General features: G+C 35.1%; 1 protein-coding gene across 7 annotated transcripts in view; it reads left to right on the top strand.

Moving 5' to 3' along the window:
* camsap2a (calmodulin regulated spectrin-associated protein family, member 2a) overlaps window positions 1-24,615 on the top strand; it is a 200,446-nt gene that overhangs the window by 109,768 nt on the left and 66,063 nt on the right. For 4 of the 7 annotated variants that reach the window (XM_039735962.1, XM_039735966.1, XM_039735961.1 and 1 more), the window contains exons 5-7: window positions 8,778-8,810; window positions 12,839-12,980; window positions 16,775-16,914. In XM_039735962.1, coding sequence (XP_039591896.1) covers window positions 8,778-8,810; window positions 12,839-12,980; window positions 16,775-16,914 — 315 coding nt within the window. The remainder of the gene's footprint in view (window positions 1-8,777; window positions 8,811-12,838; window positions 12,981-16,774; window positions 16,915-24,615) is intronic. The other 3 variants (XM_039735967.1, XM_039735968.1, XM_039735963.1) reach the window with 1 other exon arrangement.

Here is a 24,615-nt window from a genome sequence, read left to right as displayed (position 1 = left end):
CATGTTATAGCACTCTGAGCCAACTTTAATGAAGAATGCAAAACAAAAGTAAATTAATTTAACTTGGCAAGCGGTGTTCTAATTAACTTTGAAACTTATTCATATCAAGGATTTCACATTAAATGAGGTTCCTGAGCACATATTTAAGGTGATAATTAAAATAAAACTGGTTAATGCAATGCAATACACCATATGTGATTTCCAGAATGTATTAGTTATTTAGAAGTTTGCTGTACTTACGGAGCATACACTAAATGATAGCATACTTCATGTCCATTAATGAGAATAAAAGGAAATGTTCAGTGCTTTGCTTATATCTATACTAATAAAAGGCAAAGCCCTCACTGACTCACTCACTCATCACTAATTCTACAACTTCCCGTGTAGGTAGAAGGCTGAAATTTGGCAGGCTCATTCCTTACAGCTTACTTACAAAAGTTGGGCAGGTTTCATTTCGAAATTCTACGAGTAATGGTCATAACTTGAACCTATTTTTCTCCATATACTGTAATGGACTTTAGCTCGATGGCCGTGAGGGCCGGAGTTGCGTGTCAAATCATCACGCCTCTCACGTAATCACGTGAACTGACTGTGAACGCAGTACGTAGAAAACAAGGAAGAGCTCCAAATAGCGCTGAAGAAAAACGCATACAAACTTATTCATAAGTGCAGCTACTGCGGAAACAAAGCACGGTGTAAACCGTAAGTTTAAATTTAGTTTATGGGCATGCTCCCGCTGCCATTTGTCAGGCCTTCGTCGAATACTTTATTCGCGAGATACAAGTTTAATGAGAAGACACGAGGTATAAACAAGACTTTGGATCACTTTGCAACGGAGTTAAAATTGCTGTATCAAGAAACTTAAGTGTCGGGTCTTAGCTAACATTAAATAAAGCCGTGGACATCGCAACATCACACAAGAGAGCAGCTCACGTGAACTGACTGAACGCAGTACAAGTGATCAGTTCTATGCATCAAACCTGTTCAAAAAACGCATTACACAATTGACAAGGTAGGAAAAGAATATGCTCCGAGCTGTGCTCCACAGCTAACGCGGTCTTGCGGAAGCAACTTCGTCACGCTGCCACCAAATACTCACAGAAAATCCACAAGTTAATACACACGCTGTCTCTTGAGTTTCTCCACACTCAATGTATTCCTTGCATCCCCATTATACCCTCTGATCTCCCATTTCCAGTAAGGCTCTGCTTCGCGATGACAAGTAATAAGTCTCGGGGACAGACCCTACAAAAGGTTGCCATTGATTTCAGGCAACATTGCTTTTCTCCTGGACAACTATACGTTGCATTCTCAAGAGTAAGCTCGCGCAGCTTCGTCATATTACAACCGGAGTGCTGAACTGACAACGTGCTATATAAAGAGAACTATAACAATCGTAATAAAGAACAATAAAACAGCGGAAAACCCGTGGATTAAATAAAAAGGCAGCTTCCTTGGCGAAGCAAAACAGGATGGCCTTATATGTCGTTCGCTTATAAAACAGCGGAGAAGCTGTGTAAAGGCTGCTTCACAAAAACCAGCGGAGCTTATATGAGCAGGCAGTCAGCTAAAAAAGGGAATCAATAAATATCTATAATCGCAATAAACGAACAAAAAATAGCGTACAAGACGAGGATTAAATAAGGGAAAGGGGTACCTGAAGAGTAAAGTAAGTCTCAAATAGCTACACAATATCTATAGCAATCGTAATAAACGAACAATAACACAGTACAGAACCGCAAAGCAAGGAGAAATGACGGCCTTATATGGCGTTTGTTTATAAAGCAGCGGAGAAGCTGTGTGAAGGCAGCTACACAAAAAAACAGCAGAGAGCCACACTCTGAATGTATTCCTCGCATCACCGTTATACCCTCTGATCTCCCATTTCAATTCAAATGCCTCAAATTTCCAGTAAGGCTCTGCTTCGCGATGACAATTAATAAGTCTCAGGGACAGATCCTACAAAAGGTTGCCATTGATTTGAGGCAACATTGCTTTTCTCCTGAACAGCTATACGTTGCATTCTCAACAGTAAGCTAGCACAGCTTGGTCATATTACAACCGGAGTGCTGAACTGACAACGTGGTATAAAAAGAGATCCTTAACAAATAGTTATTGGTATATTTTCCTCAGTTTAAAAGGTTTTCTTTTCTTCTTAATAAAAATTTAAAACCAGTACTTCGCTAAGCTGGGATTTTTATATATACAGTATATAAATATATATATATGTAGATATGTATATATATATGTATATATGTATGTATGTGTGTGTGTGTGTGTGTGTGTGTATATATATATATCGATATGTATATGTATGTGTGTATATATGTAGATATGTATATATATGTATATATATGTGTCTGTGTGTGTATTTGTATGTGTGTATATGTATGTGTATATATATGTATATATATGTGGATGTGTATATGTGTATATATATGATTATATATGTGTGTGTGTGTGTGTGTGTGTGTGTGTATATATATGTATGTATATATATATATATATATATATATATATATATATATATATATATATATATATATATGTATATATAGTAACACTCATAACAGTGACAAAACAATTACATTGACAATCATGTTATGTTATTTTTAAAATGTTTCCTTTTCTTTTCTTCTTTAACACACTACTTCTCCACTGGGAAGCGCGGGTATTTTGCTAGTTATCAATATTTTTACTTACCTTACTCTTGTTGAATCTGCACAGCATGAAGCACTTTTGACTTGTGCACTTCAAATGAAAGTGACACCTGAAAACACAGCCCTTACAAAATTTGAATCTCTCTACATACAAACTGATAAAACATCTTTTTTAATATAATCTGAGGAACTTTGCCTCACAGATGAATTAATTGAATGTACTCAATGTTGCATTATAATTATCTTTAAATATTTAGTCTTCATTATACTTTTTATTTAGTGGACATTCTTATTCACAACAACATAAAATTCCTTAAAATGAGTTTTGATTGTTTATAAGGAAACTAGTAAATTACAAACAATAAAGAACACAATTGTAATGCAAATCACAAGATGCATAACATGTAGTTAGTTAAAAACAAAAAAATATACAGCTAGTGCAAAGTACACAGAATGCAGACCCTTCTTAATAAGTTTATAGCACAGGATGTCAGTTGAGTCCTGATATGGAATAACAAGGTGGTATTAAACTAAATGTGTTCTTGTTCTCCTTTACAAATTCAGAAACGTTTAATAAAGGTGGCCTCAATATTTTAAATTCTGTGTTATTTTTTTTTTGTTTGACATTTTGCTTCAAGCCAACAACCATAAAAGACAGAGGCTAATTCAGTGACAACACACATTTAGCCAGAGGTAGCCAAATGTTCATTGCTGACACTGAAGAGGCTCTTAAAAGTGTGAATTTTAAAGTGTTACAATAATAATGGGAAATCAAAATTGTGAGTTTTTTTTCCCCATTTGCATTATTGAGAATATCTTGGCATAAAACAATAGACAGAAATCTCAGATTCAAGAGTGAAACAGAACAGGATAAGGTGCAGGACGATGCTTTTAAGGTACCAGAGAATGTTTAAAAATCTACCTGTAGATCAAAAACTGAGCAGTATTGTAGAAAAACCTTCTCAAATTATGCTGTGAAGGAATGTAACTGTTTATGAACAGATATAACAAGATAACTTTTTAAAATATGAAAAAGCTGATTGTGGAACTTATGTGCAAAGACAGATTTGCAAACTTGTACAGTGTTACATAGTATATCTAGAGTAACGTGATGCCAAAATTAGTGAGAGTTAAAATAACAAATGTTTTTTATTTTTTTTTTTTATACAATTTTGCCATTGAATAATACCTTTTTGAATTAGATTTGAATTGTGAAATTTAATCTGACAGGCCTAGTTGTCCATCTCTTGTATACATAAAGTTACTTTACATTACGAGATAGCTGGCCCGGTATAATTACAACTGGTTGAAAATATGAAAAAAAAAACTACTGTTAGTATACTGTACACTCATACTCTCTTTTCATCTTTGAAAAGTTTGTTTTCCAGTAACAGCTGGCATTGAATTTAATTTTTAACTTCATAATTTAAGTATGATTATTCTCTTGTTTGGTGCATTTGCTTAATTTAAAAGAATTCAGTACCAGCAGTTAATCCTAATTATCTCATGTCACTCAGAACTGAGATGGGTCTTGTTGTTTACCTCTAGATGTTTATAATTCTTTTCTCTTTATGATGTGAAAAGTACGTATGATGTACATTATTCCAGAATCTAAAGGATTCATCTTTCTGGGTTTGAATCCCACACCCAGTAATTATCTGTTTGCACATTCCTCTGCATCTGCATGGGTTTTCCTCCTACATCCCCAAAGAGATGTAGGATTGGTTAATTTGTGGCTCTAAATTCATCTATTGTGAGTGAGGATATGTACTGTACATAAGTGGGTCTACAGTGGACAGGCTCCTGTCCGAGGTTTCTGCTATGTACCCATCACTGAGGTCCCCCATGTGTGATTTAGATTAAGTGGGCCTGATAGTATTCTCTCCTGATGTGTTGTTATTCAATATTGTTATCCATATTTATAAGTGTATCATAAAGATTTAGCAATACTCCATTAGACAGGTACGCAACATAGCAGGATGTGTTGTATATCTCTGTTATCTACTTGCTGTTTTGTAATTCGCTGAAATATGGGCAAAGATGAGTTCAGTAAATCTTTTATTCATAGCATTTATTTTTGTGGTAGTTGCACATATATACTTTCTTTCCTACATACCTTTTCATTCATGAGATTAATTTTGCTTTGCCATTTATTTGCCCAATGTGTCACCCTGTCATGGTTTAGCTATATTAATTGAGCTGCATTCAGAATATTTTCTAGCCTGTCTATAGTTTACTTTTATCTACTAAGTTAATTAAGATTATTGGTTACTCTGATGGGTGGCATGATGGTGCAGTGGCGTGCTGCTGCCTTGTAACAATTATGCTGGGGTTTATGTCCTAGGTCCTCCCTGCATGGAGTTTGCATGTTCTCCCCATCTCCATTTGGGTTTAGTCCGGGTGCTCCTGGTTCCTCCATCAGTCCAAAGACATGCAGATTAGATAGACTGGGGATGCTAAATTGGCATGGTGTGTCTGGGTGTATTTCTGTGTCTGTCTGTGTGTTCACGCTGTGATGAACAGGCATCCTATAAAGGGACCATTCCTGCCTTGTATCGTATGCTTACTGGGTTAGACTTCAGAGTCCCTGTGACCCTCTTCAGAAAAAATTGTGTTTAGAAGATTGATGGTTGCTCTGATTTATCAATGTCTTTTATATTAAAGAAAAAGAACAGAAACCATATGCTCTTAATCCCTGTGGATTAAGACCGTTCTCTATCCATTAGACTTCTGTGATGTGCTACACCAAAAGCCTTTTAATAATTTGGACAGATCTTGTTATCTAAACAGTTAAGTGTGTGTTGCTTCTGTTAATCTTTTACATAAATTAAGTAAAAGATAGAAAGGGATTCGTTCCTTCTAAAGTGATATGGATGACGATTAACACACCTCTGTTATGTAGCTACATTTCTCTCTCTCTTTTTTTTATCATTTCACTGTAACATAACATACCATTCTCAAACCCACCTAGTCCAGTTCAGGTTGCGGAGGCCTGAGGCTACCCCAGTACCACCGGGCACAAGCCAGGAAACATTATATTACAAGCAAAATAAGGACTGTTTAACTGCTTACTGCCCAAATGTTACTGTATTAACTACTTAACACTGCTGCAAGAGGCTGGTTTCAAATCCTGGCCATTTCAGTATCTGTGTGGAATTTGCACAATTCCTTTTATCTTCGTGTGTTTGTTTCCCTTTTCCATATCGGATGTTTGTATATTAGGTTAATTGGCAACTCTAAAATGGCAACATATACTTAAGTACGATCTGCATTATACTGGCACACTGTAGTTGGTTAGTGACTTCTGCTCAAAGAACCAGTGTACGCTCTGACTACCCCTACCCCCAGGTCTGAACTGGGTTTAGCAGAAACACATAGTATGGATTAACATTAAGGTACATTTTTCCTTTTGGATGTCCACTTTTCTTAATTTATCCACCTTTAGTAGTCTGTGTCATTTCAGAAGTAAGAGTAATATCACACTTGCCTTCTTTTTAATGCCTCCTCAAAAATGCCTCTCTACAGGACTTTCTTGGAGTATCCTGTAGCCATTATTTTAATAGGGTAAAGCAAGTCCTACATCAGTTTAGAATATTAATTCAAAAGGCATTCTAAGATTTCTCATTTCATGTTTTTGAAAAAGTGCAAAGCTTTTTTAAAATCATAATTTGCATTTGTCCAAATTAACTTCATTATACAAGATACCATCTAGATCACAAGACCTGCAGTTATTTCAGAAAGCATACATGAAGCCAATCATCTCTGACAGATGAAAGTTTTTTCACACTGTCTGGTTACGGCATGTTTTGGGTTTTAGCACTTATTTAATATCATTATACTTGTATGTGATGACTGTGACAAGAAGCTAGTGTATATTGCAATTGGACCGTCAGAACCTAAATATAATAAAATGTTAATATTATTAAATGTTATTTCAAAATTTATTGTAATGCTAAACTGATCCTATGTGTCTGCCCTGTAACCAAGTGATATCTTTATATGGTAACCTGAATGTGACAGAAATGGATTAAGAAACGGCAAGTTATTTTTGTATATTTTAGTTTAAGCTCATATATGTCGGATCAAAGAAAACTTCTTGCTCTTTCTGAAAAAACTGTTTCTGTATTCTATGTGTCCATTTCAGTTTCTGTAGATTTCAAAGGGTGCCAAATTCTGATTGCCATTTGTCTAAATTATTTATGCTAGCTATATTAGCTACAGTAAGGCTGCCATGATCATTTATAGTTGAGTTCTGAGTTGTTACTAAGTTCAACTATCCACCTTAATAAAAATAAAAAATCCAAAATGATAATAAAAATAGCAAAATTAAGAAAATGAATCATATTGGCCATTTCTGTTGTCTGACTTGATACACTGGTAACAGCAGCATGTTGGTGACTTTGTTGGGCCACATGAATAAGATTTATAGCTGTCATGCTAATAACTGATAACTTGCATGGTGGGCAATTGAAGACTGACATTAACAATAAATTGAAACACACGTTGGAAAGCCAAAGCCATGACAAGAGTCGCTAAACCAGGCCAATGCGGTAGCAATCACTGCAGCATTTTCCCAACAAAGCACTTTGACTCTAAGAGTGGTCTGTTTCACGAGCAAGTGGTGAAATCGGGTGGCTCTGTCTGAAGATGAAAAGGCCAAAATTAGGGAAATGGATCAGGTATGTATTATTATACTAGACCAAATGGACAACCCATGTATCAAATTAAACATTTGTGGTCCACTTTGATTACCTAGATTTCAGCTCATCTTAGATGGGTCTATCCAATAAAACAGCATAGTATTTGAAATTCTAACACAAAATACATTTGATGCATTTGAAAAAGTATTTTAACACAGTATTCTGTATATGGTGTGCATAATGTTTAGAAATGCCCATTTTCAAAATACTTTGCTCTTATTAGCATATATGGAGTTTTAGTTGTCTTGGAATATGTAATAATCAAATTCAAACTTATTGTGCTGCAGATTACAGAAAACAGAAATTAATATGCATTGAAGAAGCTGAAAATAATTTTGTGACATGATTTATTTTTTTAGATTGGACCATTTGTTTGTAGTTTTTTTTTTCTGACCTGTTCGTCAAGATACATGCTTTTACAACCTACCTGTTTTTTACATTAAACATTGTGTTGCTGTCATTAGACTAAGAGATTATTCACAGGATTGTTTCATGTCTGTCAATTATTTTTATTATTTGAGGTTCTACACAAGTGAAATTCGGCTGCATTAACTGCTACTCCAAAAAAAAGGTCACTAGAAGCAATGATAGAGACAAGGCTCTTTTCTTTTTTTATATTTATGTTATAAAGGGTAATGTGGTGCTTTGATATTTTCCACTTTTAACACACCAGCAGAGTGTGAAAAAGAGTGTGATTCCAAGGTGAGTGGTTTCATTTCAGTGTGTTCTTCATCCATTGCTAAGTCTACTAGCCAGATCTCTGTTATCCTTAAGGAATGGGTGTATACATTTGCTAATTGTTAACATCATTAATTTACAATATCTTCTTGAGAGAAATTCACACAAGTAAAGGTTATAGTTTCCTCATTGCAAATGCAGTCACCCTTCATCTTCTTTTACTTTTATTTATTTATTATTCCACTACCCTTGCAGGATATTGACTGGTGGAAACCTATTAATCAATAAAAACAAATGCGACTCTATTAACTAGTTAACCTTATATTCTCATTTGTGCCAATAAGCACTGTGTCTGGCCAAATTGTCTTTTCCTAAATTAGACATTAACCTGCATCATTTATTCAAAGGAGTTTCTGAAATGCAAGCTTCACAAATGATATGTCATGTTTTGTTCAATATTTGTCCTTTTTATGGTTTATTTAAAATGTATCATGATCTTGTTTCCTTTTTAATTGGTCATTTATGTCATAAACTATGCAGTGCTTTCCTTACTGGAACATTTATTGCATTTTAAGGGACAAAAGAATAAATACAACCAAAATATTCTAGAGCAATTATAAGGGCATAACCATCAAATAATTTTGCAAGGTAATTTCATCTTTCTGCAGAATTTGCTGACAGTGCTTTTGTTTTCTGTCACCCTTTCTTTTCTGCTGCTTTTTAATTTTTGCTGATGAAGTCTCCAACCAAATGGTATTGGAAACTGGTTCCAGTAAGTCACCTTATCTGCTTTACTTCTGTCATATCATCACTTGTGGATTTCTGCATGCTTGTCTTGGTGTGGTGACATCATTCATGCTGTTCAGTGGTGGTGCACAGCACATCATTTTGGTTTAAGTTTTTCACATACATTCTATTAGATAAACTGGCTCAACATGAATGATAGATAGATAGAATGTGGTTAGTATTCCCAGCTGAACTGATTCCTAGGGGCGGTCATTGTTTCAAAACATCATTATTGGAATAAAAGAAACAATCTGTAAGGCTTACTTATACTGTATTATGAAAAACTATTCTTGGAAATTCATGTTAAGAAAATTCAGCGTTTTAACTTAATACTATACAATGTTTTTTCACTTTTTAGTATTAATTATGACAATAATTATGCTATACTCCCAAAGTAGTATGAAATCAAGCACCATACTTAGACCAGCCTGTGTGAAATCTTAAGGAAATTAATCTGTTCCCATCTTTGTTATTTTTGTATTGTGCCTTTTGTTATTTAGAAAAAAAGTTAATATAGTTTTACAAAGAGCAATGTCTTAATATTTTAAGAATTTTTGAAAATTTTTTGTATTTAGTATATTTTGGTGTAACAAGAAAAATTTAAGAAGTACTCATTAATATTAGTCACCAAGGGTTAATTTTGTACTATTATCTCAGGAGGAAATTCATGTTTATTATATGCTTTGTCATATTTTGATGAAGAATAAGAAAGAGAAAAATGGTTAAAATGTAAAATATCCAGGATGTGGATTTAAAAAAAGGTATGAGAAATATTTTATGGCAAAATGCTATATGTATAAAAATATATTAAAAGGTTGTTTTAAGCTGAGCTATGATAAAAAGTTGATGTATGAGTATAGTTTGCCATAGTGATGTATTTATTTTTTTATGAATAAAGAGTAAAATAGGTGAAATCAGCAAATTCTCCTAAATTATGTTTGACACATTCTCAAGAAACGGAATCATATTATGGTGTTCTTTTTACAAAATGATTATAGATGCAGAATTTAACATCTCATTTATCTAATGACCATGCACTATTTAATAGGATAATAATTAAGATATTCTATGATCAGCATGATTTAGTAACATTAATGTACACATTTTGTTAGGGACTATTGTAAAAACACTCAATGAATACACAATGAATTATAACAAGACATAAGTGCCCCTCTTATTGAGTATGTATAGATCACTGTACATATTGAAATTTATGAGTCAGTTCCTTTCTTTAATTTTGCCGACTTTATAGGTCACATTAAGTATAACATAGCTTTCCAAATATGTTAAAACATTAAAAGCAAAATAGAGCAGAGGACCAACTGGCCTGTTTTAGAATACGGTAACATTAATCAATTATTACCAAATTATGAAAATTCGTGGCTCTTTTTCTTGTAAAGAATAGTTGAGTTTTCTCCCCTAATATTTAATAATACAAGACATTGAGTTATGGAGGGTGAGTTACATATTACATATTAAAAATTGATACACAAGCAATATAGTGTAGGAAGTCTGAGAGAATTCATCGTCAAATAGTCTAGGATTATCAGTAACTTTGTCTTCAGCACTTTCTTACAAATAGGTGAATGATTTCTCCCATACTGGTCTTAACTTAGGGTAGTACTAAAGCATTTGATCTAGCAAGGCTGATTCTTTTATGGCATTGGTCATGGTAAGAGTCCAATCCATGATATATTTTGGATGGTTTTATTCTTTAAAACTGTGATCGATGCACAGTTTTAAGTTGAATAACACTTAACATGACATTAACTTGACATTACACTTGAATTACATTTACACTTAACACAGATTAATGATGAATATATATATATTATAAATTACAGTTAACTTTGTCCTAAATGAATTTGCATACTTTTTAATTTACTGTTTTTTTATAGTTTAATTAGCAAGATGAGAAAATTTACCTGTCAGACATAAAAAAAAATAACTGACAAAAACTTTTCTAGTAAAAATTCTTCACAATTTCCAGAAATTTCCCATTTGTTTTTAACTATGATGATTTACTGTCATGCTGTCACAGCATAATTGCACAAACAAAATCCTGATTTTCATTGATTGTTGAAACTTTTGATTCTTATTATTAGTGTCATCAAAAAGAAAATCAATTTAAAAGGTAGAACTTAATTATTAATGTTAAAAAATCAATAAAGAGAAAACTTTTAAGAGTTAAAGTAGAATTTTCAAAATGATTAGAAATCAGTCTTAATGCATTAATATATGAAGTTTTTTAATCTCAGGTTTAACGTTTATTTTGATATATATTATATAAGAATCACTTGTCTCAGTGACATTAATTAAAAAGCATAAAAAATTCTGAATACATAATAAATAATTTATCATTGACATACAAAGAAAAATATACAGCTTAAAACATATAATGCGCAAAAATGCACTATTCAGCAGTTTCATGATGGAGATGTTCTTGTTCTATATAAGTCTGGACTAAGTTGCAAGAGATCTGTGAAGAAAAGTGAATATGGCCAATCACTGTGTTGTTGTGAGCAAACTGGTTTAGAAGAGGATTTCCAGATTAGATTGTTGAAATTTTTTTTCTTTGAAAGATTTGTAGTTTAGCTTGATAGTTGGATAGTGAATGATCACAATATCTCATGCTCAAAAGTAGATCATTTTCTTGGATGACCACAATAATGACCTGCCTGGAAATAAGAGTCTGCTTGCTGCAAAGATAACTTCAAGCTAATCGTAGCTGTGACATAATATACATTATAATATAGTTGAGTAATAGGTAAAGGGTGTGCCTTCCAACATATTTATTATGCATTATTTCAGTTAATTTAATAATGATTTAATTCATTTGTTAAATGTCTGTCATCTCTATATTATGGAATGATTTTAAGCAAATGATGGTAGAAGGCTAAGAGAAATTCAAATCAGTACAATACAACACCCTGATACCTGCATTAGTGCATTTTTGCTGTACAAAGACAAAAACTAAAATCCAATATCACTTTCTTGACACACAAATGTGCATTGCAACTTCAGAGTCGTCTCCGCATTTCACCTCACAAAAAAATAGCAATAATTTACAAAAAATGTGAATGGATTGAAGTGTTTACAGTTCACATTAAATTTATCTTTGAAGTCGTTCTAATAATAAATGGCCACATTATCAGTCAAGGACATACTTCCATTGAACTTATTCCATTTCACATTCTCATACAGTAAACATCTGATACATATGGCAGCCCTCTTCATAATAAAGGTAAACTTCTAATTTAAGATGCTAATATAGATGAATATTACGTTTTGTGACATGCTCTGATATACAAATTGATTTAATTAAGCCTACATTTTTATGTATTTTTCACACATATTTTAGGACAGTTAGTTATCAATAAGACCATTATAAAAATACAGCAGAACATGGTAATTGTTCAAATCTTTACCCTCACAAGCAGAGAATTCCAAAAGAAGGAACATTACAGTATATTTTTCATGGCATTTCATTTCAGTTTTTAAATATAAAAATGATGCTCTGTTTTAATCATCTCAAATACTACTTCTCTTGCAAAAAAATATAGACTGAGCCAAAGGGTTCTAAGGAGTAACTTCTGAAAATAACCACACATGACTCTAGTAGACCATCAATTTGTCATCCTTTTCACATATAGCTAAAAACTATTTAGCATTACCATTTTTAAGTCACATTCTGAAAATAATAGTTAAAAATGACATCATGTTTAATAGTGTTTTAAGGGATGGTGTCAGTAAAATTACTGTGTAGCCTGAAATGTACACATTCACAGTATTTCATAAGAATTCATTAATAGTTGAATATTGGGTATACAGTAGTTCTGTACACTCTTTTAGATTCATGTTTAAGACCATTATTTTCTGAGTTTCTTTGATGGGAATATAGTAATTACAGTATGTAAATATTGAATTTTGTATTAGAAGATTCCAAAGTATAATGACCCTTATTTTTCCTGTGTGAAGAAATCTGGTTATGGATATGGCTCTTCTTCATTTCAGGCCCGATACCGGAAGGAACAGACAATGCCAAGGCAAATGCCTTGCATTCCACCTGTGGAAAACTTGTTAAAGGACAGCACTGATGGATGTGCCCTGGCTGCCTTGATACATTTCTATTGCCCTGACTTGGTTAAGTTGGAAGGTAATTTGTCATAATTTTTTATTACTGTGTCTGACCAGAATGCATCTTTTTGTACTGTAAGGTTCAGTGTTCAGTTTCTGGCATGACTTTAGTACAAAGCCCCAAGTGGCTATTGGGAACACTGTTGCCAGCTGCACAAGCCAGCCCTTTGTTACTGATATATTTCAACTGTTGAAAACTACTGTCAAGAGTTCTTATATCTGCTCTGTGATGAATGCCTGAAAGTAACCACAGCTGTGATGCTACTGTACAAAAGCAATGAAGGCAATACTGTACTGTGAAGCTTTCATTTTTCTGAGCTTGCCTAATTTTTAAATTCTATTTTTTGAACAGATTCCGAGGGATACATCCTGCAAGTTCAATTCCTCTTTTGTAGTGTATTTTTCTGTATTATGTTTTTACCTATCTATAAATTGAAGTTTGATCATTAAACTGTGGAAGAAAAAATCAACTAGTAAGATATTTTATTTAGAAAAAATGTATTAAATTTAGTGTTAGCCTCAGTTTGCTTTGTGGAGGCACAAGGTTTTCAGGCAACAGGCTATTTTAAATTCTACTGTATGTTAGTAGATGCTTTGCTGCGTATTTCACATAGGTATGTATGGGTGATGTGGTTGTTGTAAAGCCACATATGACTTTAACATGAAGAGCAGCATCTGGGCAGCTGTAGATTCTGTTAAGTTGCATGTTGTTGCATTCTTTGTCACTTAGCATATAAGAACAATAAGATGTTTAACAAACAGGAGGAGGAGGTTTGGAGCATGCGCTGATTACAGTGCGTTGCTACACCCACCACACAACGAACCACCCAGACTGGGACCCAAGTGCAGCCATGCAACAGATGATACCTCAGCACCACACTGGAATAGTGTGGAGTCTGCTCATTTGTCAAGCTAGTTTCGTTAGCTAACAACTCAGTCGTCCCAACTAGGTATCAAACATTCCACATTAGCTGCAAAACTTCAATGCTTTTTGTGAAAGTACTTTTTGCCCTCCATCTAAAACTTGCCTCCCCTTAATTTCCAGTGGTGTTCTCAAGTACATGATTTAGCATTTTGTTATTCAAACGTATCCATGCCTTTGATGATCTTGAAGAACTGTACACCTTGGACTACAAAAACTTAAACTCGCTTGAGAAAGAGAGTGTTAGTGAAGAGAGATTCGGACACATGCGAATATAGAGGAAAGGAGCTGAAGGTACACAAATGTAAGAAATAAGTATTAATAAATTATTCTGTTACCTGTCTTTGACAGATACTAGGGCTAGTATATCGAAATATTGGCTACAAACAAATTTTATATATGATCAGCCTTAAGACGTAATATCTTGTATGACAATAGAATAAAATATTATGAAGTGCACAGTTTTGTTAAAGTTCATATTTATAATTTTTGTAAGAGACTAAAATAAAATCTCTACAGTGTCAGACATAAGACAATAATTAAATGTTTTGGTTTTGCACTTTAAAGTACAAAGAAAATTATTTGTTGATAGTCACACTGGTGCACAACTATAAAAAAATAAATCTTTAGCTATTTTCTATTGCTTTACCAAGAGTTTGGTGCCAGTTTACATGTATGATCTTTTGTGTGTAAGTAAAGCATACTGAGTACTTTTAAATCACCATAACTGACTGACTTCCTAGGGGTTTATTTTGTTAATTCATCAACCGTAATCTCATTTTACACAGTATTAAAGAATCTTTTATTATAGCTTAAAGGTTTCAAGTCCTAATACTAAATCCTGATGGAAATCGTTTGGGTGGAGTGGTGGCTCTGAGGCTAAGGATCTCTGCTGGTATCCTGAAGGTTGCCGGTTCGAATTCCTGTCCCTGCCAAAAGAGATCCTACTCTGTTCAGTTGCTCCAGGGGTGCTATACAGTGACTGACTCCGTGCTCTGACCCCAAGGGGTATGCAAAAACTAATAAATTCCTAATGCAAGAAATTGTATAAGGCAAAATAAAGAACAAAAAAAAAAAAAAAATCTGTCACAGTACGAAGATCGACTTTTAAATCAATTAATTGCAGCCCTTTGACTTCCAAGATTGATTTTAGGCTTCCTCCAAATGTCATTTTTCATTCTTTAACCATGAAAGTAGACAGAATGCCTATGCCATGTGAATTAATGCAAAAGGAACTATAATCCCTCCTGCTCTGCAATGGCTTGATTTTGTTGATGTCATTATATCTTTTAGCTCTACTGCTTTTCATTGGTTTTAACGTGTGCAATAGCTGCATTTCATTCCACAATGAGTTTGAGAGGTCCCTCTTCTCCACAACTGTGCCTTACAGACTGAAATCAAATGTATGCTTTTATTCTAAAACAGTAAGACTAAGAGCAGTTTACTTCTCAAGACGGAGGGGCAGGATCGAACTCGCGACCTCTTGATTCCCAAGCGGGGCAGATTCTATTGAACTACGGAGACAATTACAATAAACTACTGTCAATGTCGCATGTTAAGGCGGATTTTTGTTTCTGCAGTTATATTTTGAATAAAAGCGCAATTGCTTGTGCTTACTATTAAGATTTTATCTTACTAGACATTTAACTTTGTTCATTGGCCAAAAAATTTAAGTATTAGTTACTGATGTCTTTCAACTTTTAAAATTATGATAAATCAATTCATAGTAATTTTGAAGGCAGGAATTTTACTGAATAGTGGATGGAATAGCGGCTGCTCAAGCTTCTCTTTATCAGTACATTTAGAAGACAAAGGACGCTGGCGGACTAAAGTGGCCTTGTCTATGTAGTTTAGACCTGTTATTAGTTTTGTTCCAAATTTACAGGTTGGAAGCACAGATTAGTATGATTTGCTTTCTTAAAGCATTTTCTTTTTTGTTGTTGTTTCTTTACAGTTGTGGCATTCTTTATTTTTTATTTTTTTTAAATTGTGTTTGTTTCTATGCCACCCTGTAACTGAAATTTCACCAGAGGGCTTTTTTTTTGTTTGTTCAGACAGCTTATTCATTTGTGTGTACTAGTAAGGTATTGGAAGAGCACTTTCTACAGCTGAAATCAATTGTCGGCAGCATGGCCTAAATTAATAAAACAAAAACATAATTTATTTAATAGTAATTTTTATTGTTTCATTTAGTTTTTGGGTTTGATTATTTTTATTGAAGTTTTTTTTTTAGTTAACAATTTTTTTTTTATTTTTATATAAAAATGTATAATAAAAATTTTAAAAGCCAAACATCACTTACTATATATGTGTAAAAGTTCAGACATGCAAATGATTCTTATTTTGTTGTCATGGACAGAAAAAAGGCAGAGAAAACAAAAATCTATAATCATTAGAAGATACAAGTAGTTAATTTGGACCACAGTATAGTTAAAGCCCAGCTGCCTTTTTTTAATATCAGAGCTGCTGTCTTGATACAGCCAGAGTCCTTAGTTTGATTTCCAGGGCCAAATGCTTTATTATTGAAGTTATTATTGAAGTTTGTCTATGTTAACTTGGAGTTTTCTTGCACTTACTAAAGACATGCCTGTTAATTTTCAATTTAAAATTAGCCCTGTGTAAGTGTACCCTATGATGGAGTGGTGTTCTGTACAGAGTTGCTTCTCACCTTGTTCCTGTCAGGAAAAACATTGTCCCACACAAGCCAGAATGGATTGAGTGAGTTAAAAAAATGACTAGATAAATGGATACAGGTCATTAAAACCTTATGCTAGCAGCATCATGTTCTCACCGTACTTTGCATTTTGTTAATAGTACTCTTTTTTTTTTTTGTTCATCCACCATACATTAAAGCACTAATTACGTAAACTTCACTTTGTATTTTATTACAGATATATGCTTAAAAGAAACCATGTCTCTAGCAGACAGCTTATATAACCTCCAGTTAATTCAGGAGTTTTGTCAAGAAAACTTAAACCGATGCTGCCATTTCACTTTGGAGGATATGATCTACGCATCGTCTTCAATAAAGGTAAGTCTTGGACATTTTCTTTTTGTAAGGTTATGTACTTTGCTTTTCATTAGTATTATGCTTTAATGTCTTAATGAAACTTTTCAATTCATTATTAATGATTTTTCTCAGTGGTGTGTTCAAAGCCAAACCATGTGCATTTCTCCTAATATGTATTATTTAATCTGCTCAAGATTCATTTCACTTTATTTCATCACAGTTTCATTCTGTTTTTCTGGTGAGAACCAATGGAGTTTGCCATATCAGACTTTCCTCAACTCAGCAACATTATCCAGCTTTTCAGTCCTACTCAGTTAATATAAGAGGAAGGAAGAGAATAAGAGCATTTTAAAATTACACTTCACTGAATGTTTTCAGAAAATCTAGTTTATACTCCTCTGCGATATTGGGACTCATTTCTGGAACTGGACCCAGGAATGATGTTCATTGGAAAGCACCTGCTGACCAGGTCAGCTGTGTTTCCAAAAGCACATAATTTACACAAATGTTGATTTAATGAGGTTTATAGAAAGAAATGTTGATACAAACAGTGAATATATGAACAACGGCAATCGTCATTCATCAACCAATTTAACAAAACAAGTTCAATTTCAGTAAAAATGTAATTTCTAATTATGTTGGGAAAGGAAAATGAGTTTCATTCAGGGATATGGAATACTTAATTCAGTCAGTCATAATATCCTTTGGATTTCATCACAGCATATACAGTATGTCACAAAAAGGAGACATAGACAGATAAAGGTTTGGGGCAGCCACCCATGTAATATGGTATCCTGGCTGCAAAAGTCGCTTTTATCAAAATAACCAGCACTGAAGTGCATACAACGGAGTCCAAAATGAGACTGAGGAAAAAGGCAAAAGGGGCAGGTTTTTAAAGGGGAAGACAGGAAGTGAGGTCATAAGGATCAAGCACGTGGTCTTCAACCATTGGATCACAGCCGGACGTGACATCAGAGGGGCTGGAGCTGGTGTGGTCGACCTCCATTGGCTCGGTCCTGGAAATGATGTCAGGAGAGCCAGGTGGAATCCCCCGGGAATGGTCTACAGGCAAGGGAGAAAAAGAGTCAGTGTACTCTGCCACATCCCGGCATGCCTTCGAACTGCCTTCACTCAAGCCCTTTAGCTGCCCCCCATGTGCACGTGTGTGACAAGTAGTAGATTTATTTAAGATATATTTTTTCCTCCATCCATTTTGCACATTAATAAAGAGAAGCACAGTCCTTGATCTTGGCTGTATCTATAAAGAAGACTAAACAAAAGGAAAGCCAGACTTCATTAATTGTGAATGTCATGGCATTCCATTTTCTGGCGTGCATAATCCAGACTGGAGATGCTGGGCTAATCCATATTGGAGATGTTGGGCACTTGAGCCTGTCCCAGCTTGCATAGGGCACAAAGTAGGAATATACCCTGGACAGAAGGACCAATTTACCTTCGCTGATTCACTAACCTGCTTGTCCTTGGGTAGTGAGAGTAATCCCACTCACACATGGGGAGAATATGCAAACTTCATGCATCCTGGTTTAATTATTGTGAACCAGTGTGCTACCACTGTACGACTGTGCTGCCCTATTTGTGAATGGATGTTATTAAGTGTTTTAGTCTGATGTGTTACTGTCCACCAAGATTAGAATCCCACACTTCTGTTTTAAGCATGATATACTAATTATTTAAATATTTCATTAGATTCATTTGATAGTCTCTCTGTATTATACAACAACAACAACAACAACATCTATACTAATAAAAGGCAAAGCCCTCACTCACTCACTCACTCACTCACTCACTCACTCACTCACTCACTGACTCATCACTAATTCTCCAACTTCCCGTGTGGGTGGAAGGCTGAAATTTGGCAGGTTCATTCCTTACAGCTTCCTTACAAAAGTTGGGCAGGTTTTATATCGAAATTCTACGCGTAATGGTCATAACTGGAAGCAGTTTTTCTCCATTTACTGTAATGGAGATGAGCTTCAACGCCGTGGGGGGAGTTTCGTGTGACATCATCACGCCTCCCACGTAATCACGCAGTACATAGAAAACCAGGAAGACCTCAAAAAGCGCTGAAGAAAACATGCATTATATAATTGAGAAGGCAGCGAAACAATAAGAAGCGGCGAAAGTGACATATACAACCATATTCATTAGTTCTGCTACTTCGGAAACAAAGCACGATGTAAACCTACACTTTAAATTAAGTTCATAGACAGGCTGCCGCTGGCGTTTGTAATTTAGTGCCTGCCCATATAAGGCCGTCCGTCAGCGGCAATCCAATAGCAAACTCCCACTAAATATTCACGGGTGAAGGACTGTGCTTATGGAGAGGAAGATGAGATGGTCAGGGTGGTGTTTGACACAAACTCAGCGAAACTGCGAGAGAAAGTTTTAAGTGCGAGGACTAAGGAAACATTAAATACAGCCATGGACATAGCACGAGATGGCACCAGCACAGCTGGGAACCTTCGATGCATGAACACCGAGTGGCTCACGTGAACTGACGCAGTGCACAGATAAAAGGCAACAGTTCCAAAAGGCTGAACAAAACCGAATTACACAATTGAAAAGGCAGCAAAAATATGAAGCGTCTCATACATACAAGCATATTCATAAATCCAACTACTGTGGGAACAAAGCACACGTTGGAAAAAGTCAATGTCCGCTAAAGGAAGACAGTGTAAAAACCCGTGCATGCAGTGTGTCAGCTCTCAGATAAAGAAGAAGACGAGCTGTTTATTGATGCAGTAAGAAACGAATCGATGAATGAAACCTGTCATCTTTACAACGATTGACAAACACGGAATGTAAGTTGAACACAACACATCCTACAAATACGAACCTGATTGAAAGAAATAATGATAATCAAATCCTTGATGACAGCAACACTCAGTAACACTCACAAAACAAATACTGTATATTGACAGTCATGTTACGTTATTTTTAAAATCTTCCCTTTTCTTTTCTAGCTTTTTTAACACACTACTTCTCCGCTGCGATACGCGGGTATATATATATGTATATATATATACCGATCTACATACTCGAATAATGGATACTTTATTCGCCATCAATGATTGTTTTGGTAAAGCCATACTCAGTGTATTCATTAGATGAATGGTAAAAATAGTAAGGGCAAGGGGAGGATGACTTATTGAGGCATGCAGGCTGTAGTCGGGCGTCAACTCTAGCTGAATTGCGATCACATTTGAAAAAATATATCTTTTCAAGTTCTATTTAGTCCATATGTGTCAAACTCAAGGGCCGCGGGCCACATCCGGCCCGGCGTGTAATTATATCCGCCCGAGATCATTTTATATACTGTATTATTGTTATTAATGGCCCGGGTATATGAAGCGCTGGTAACACAATAAACTACAGATCCCATAATGCAGCGCTTCGCGAAGCTAGAGTTATTGCGCACTGAGTTTGCACGGCGCTTTGGTGACTTTGAAGAACAAAAAAAGTCCGTCTACATGCGGCTCGAACCTTGTGCATTTTTGGTAGCACACATCTGTGTGAGAAGCTCTTCTCAGTGATAAAGACTAACAAAACAGCACACAGGAGTCGCCTCACTGATGAGCACCTGCAATCCATCCTGAGAATCTCCACAACACAGAACCTCACAGCAAACAGAAGCGAACTTGTGGCCAAAAAAAGATGCCAGGCGTCCAGCTCTAAAATGACATATGAGCAAAGACAACTGAATGATTTGATTTTTTATTGCACGTAAGAGTGGGAGTCAACCGTTTTAACAAACAGCGTATTGCACTGATACGAAATAGCTGTGTGTGTATATATGTAGATATGTATGTATATATACAGTATATATGTATTTGTGTGTATATATGTGTGTGTATGTATGTATGTGTGTGTATATATGTGTGTGTATATATGTAGATATCTATATGTATGTATATATGTGTATATGTATAGATATGTATATATATATATGTTTATGTATGTGTGTGTATATATATATATATATATATATATATATATATATATATATATGACAACAACACTCATCACTCACAACAGTGACAAAACAATTACATTGACAATCAGGTTACGTTATTTTCAAAATGTTTCCTTTTCTTTTTCATTGCTTCTTTAACACACTACTTCTCCGCTGCGAAGCGCGGGTATTTTGCTAGTTTATTTATATAGCACATTTTCATACAAACAGTAGCTCAAAGTGCTTTACATATTAAAGAATAGAAAAATGAAAGACACAATTATAAAACAAAATAAATCAACATTAATTAACATCGAATAAGAGTAAGGTTCAATGGCCAGGGGGGACAGAAAAAACAAAAAAAACTCCAGACGGCTGGAGAAAAAATAAAATCTGTAGGGATTCCAGACCATGAAACCGCCCAGTCCCCTCTGGGCATTCTACCTAACATAAATGAAACAGTCCTCTTCGGATTTAGGGTTCTCACGGAAGGGCTTGATGATGATGATGGTCACGTGGTATAAATTATGCCTTAGTTTAATTTATATTTTTTTGCAGTTTATTTCTGTATGCGTTTACTTTAGGTAATTTGGAAGGTTGTTTGATCTGCTGAAAAACACTTGGGTGGGGGGAGGTGTAGGACATCCAGAAGATATAAGACTCACTGTAGGGATCTAACAGTAGCCTTTTTTAATAAGCAGCACAGTGAAAGACAAATCTTTGCAGCACTTGATCTTCATGTGAGTAAACTGCTGAAGGCCTTTTCCTCTTATTACATAATTAGGGCCTCAAGAGGAGAGTGTGATTATGGCCACTTCTTTAGATAGTAGATGATCTTTCTTCATTAATCCCAGTGCCCATTCATTAATCCAAAGTCACCTTTTTCTCACTATATACAGCCTGAAAATCAGCATGAGGTAGTGGGCTCTCATTGCTAGTCATGTGGAGAAGTAGGCATTTTGGATAATCTATGACTGCCGCATTTGCTGCATGTATTCATTAATTAGTGGTAGTGTTATAATAGCATTATAAGGAGAACTTTATAACCACTTGAATTGATAATAGATCTGGATTTTATGGCTGTCCCCAAGCCGCAAAAAAGACTGCCTTACACTATTATACTTAGGCAGAGCATAAGAAAATATGCCATTGTAAATTGGAGTATAGAGTTGAAATTAAAGAATACTTTAATTAAAAAACACTGCAATTGTTTTTATTATAGACTAGCTGTGTAAGCCTGTGCTGTAAAAAGCCTGGGGTGCTTGAAACTATTGAAATAATCAGAAAAAAAATTGAAACATAGAGCTGTCAGGTGATTGAAAGGAACTACTCTGGGCATCTCTCTCCTAGAAGGTTTCATTTTGCCGACGTACTCGCATCGCTTGTGCATTAGCGGTAGAAGGAAAAGTTAAAGGGACACAGTTTTGCTGATGTTAGCGGCTAAGCGACTTTGTCTTTCTTCGGAGGTTTTCATTTTGCTGATATGCTGGCCTCGCTTGTGTTATTATTAGTGGCTAAGCGAGTTTTCTGTTTCCTTTGAGGTGGAACCCTTACCCCGACTCCACCTCTCACTTCCGGGCCGGACAGACACACACCTCAACGAGCAGACGTTTATTATTATAGATTAGTAGCCATGCCATTGTATATCTTTGCAAGCTCGTATTCACCTTCTGTGAAAATTGTTTTCTTGTTCAGTAGTATTTTTTCTTCTTATTCTATTACATACTTAAAAGAATATTTTTTCAAAAATCACCTGGTACAGAATACTTATATCACTTTATAGTGTTTCAGCTTCAACAAGTCCATATAGAAATGTATCAGCATTAATTTTTTTTTTCTTCTACACTGAGATAACCATCATTCATTTTTAATACCTCAACAAACCTAACTAGACCCAAGTGACTGTTCATATTAGTTATGCTTTGTATATCACTCTGTTGCCATGGAGAAAGTCTCTAAAAGCATGTGTATGTAACATTTTAAACTCATAATTGATGTAACTGTTTTGTTTTTTATATTTAGTCAGGACTATACAGTATTTTAAATTTGCTTTTCATACAAGTTGCTCATAACCTATTTCTGGTAACTTTGTGTTAATCTTTTACTTGGGTACACAGGTTGCATGTGTTTCTTTATATCTATACTAATAAAAGGCAAAGCCCTCACTGACTGACTCATCACTAATTCTCCAACTTCCCGTGTAGGTAGAAGGCTGAAATTTGGCAGGCTCATTCCTTACAGCTTCCTTACAAAAGTTGGGCAGGTTTCATTTGAAATTCTACGTAATGGTCATAACTGGAAGCTATTTTTCTCCATATACTGTAATGGAGTTGAGCTCGAAAGGCGTGGGGGAGTTTCGTGTGACATCATCACGCCTCCCACGCAATCACGTGAACTGACTGTCAACACAGTACGTAGAAAACCAGGAAGAGCTCCAAAAAGCACTGAAGAAAACATGCATTATATAATTGAGAAGGCAGCGAAACAATAAGAAGCAAGCGAGTGACATATACAACCATATTCATGAGTGCTGCTTTTTCGGAAACAAAGCACAGTGTAAACCTAAAGTTTAAATTAAGTTCATAGACAGGCTGCCGCTGGCGTTTGTCATGCCCACGGGTAATGCTTCTGAATATATAAAGTCAGTGCTGGAATATATAAAGTCAAAACTTGAATATATAAAGTCATTCCCAAATATATAAAGTCAAAACCTGAGTATATAAAGATGGCGTTGGAATATTTCGGAATATATAAAGTAAGCGCTGGAATATATAAAGTCAAAACATCAATATATAAAGTCAGCGTCGGAATATACAAAGTCAGCGCTGGAATATCCATCCATTTCCCAACCCGTTGAATCCAACCACAGGGTCACAGGGGTTTGCTGGAGCCAATCCCAGCCAACACTGGGCGCAAGGCAGGAACCAATCCTGGGCAGGGCACATGCTTGATTTGCAAAACATTAACTGAACAGTGTTTATTTAATTTATTTTCCTGAATACATTTTTGTTAACTTAGTTCAGTTCAGAGTCGTTTCAATCAATATATTTTGATTTTGACTTTATATAATCAGGAATGAGTTTATAAATTCCGACGCTGACTTTATATATTCCAACGCTGACTTTAAATATTCAGGTTTTGACTTTATATATTCCGACAGTGACTTTATATATTCAAGTTTTGACTTTATATATTCGGGAATGACTTTATATATTCAAGTTTTGAAATTATATATTCTGACGCCGACTTTATATATTCAGAAAATCAATGTATTTGCCTGTTTGGCACCCCATAGTATATGTGTGTGTGTGTGTATATGTACACACAAACATATATCTATAATAATAAAAGGCAAAGTCCTCACTGACTGACTGACTTACTGACTCATCACTAATTCTCCAACTTCCCGTATAGGTAGAAGGCTGAAATTTGGCAGGCTCATTCCTTACAAAAATTGGGCAGGTTTCATTTCGAAATTCTACACGTAATGGTCATAACTGGAAGCTATTTTTCTCCATTTACTGTAATGGAGTTGAGATCGAAAGCCGTGGGGGCGGAGTTTCGTGTGACATCATCACGCCTCTCCGTAATCACGCATTACGTAGAAAACCAGGAATAGCTACAAAAAGCGCTGAAGAAAACATGCATTATATAATTAAGAAGGCAGCGAAACAATTAGAAGCGAGCGAGTGACATATAAAACCATATTCAGCGGCTCCGTGAACTGGCGCAGTGCGCAGACAAAAAGC

This window comes from Polypterus senegalus, chromosome 14, assembly GCF_016835505.1.
Source record: "Polypterus senegalus isolate Bchr_013 chromosome 14, ASM1683550v1, whole genome shotgun sequence".
Lineage (NCBI taxonomy): Eukaryota > Metazoa > Chordata > Cladistia > Polypteriformes > Polypteridae > Polypterus > Polypterus senegalus.
This window is presented reverse-complemented; position numbering and strand designations above follow the sequence as displayed.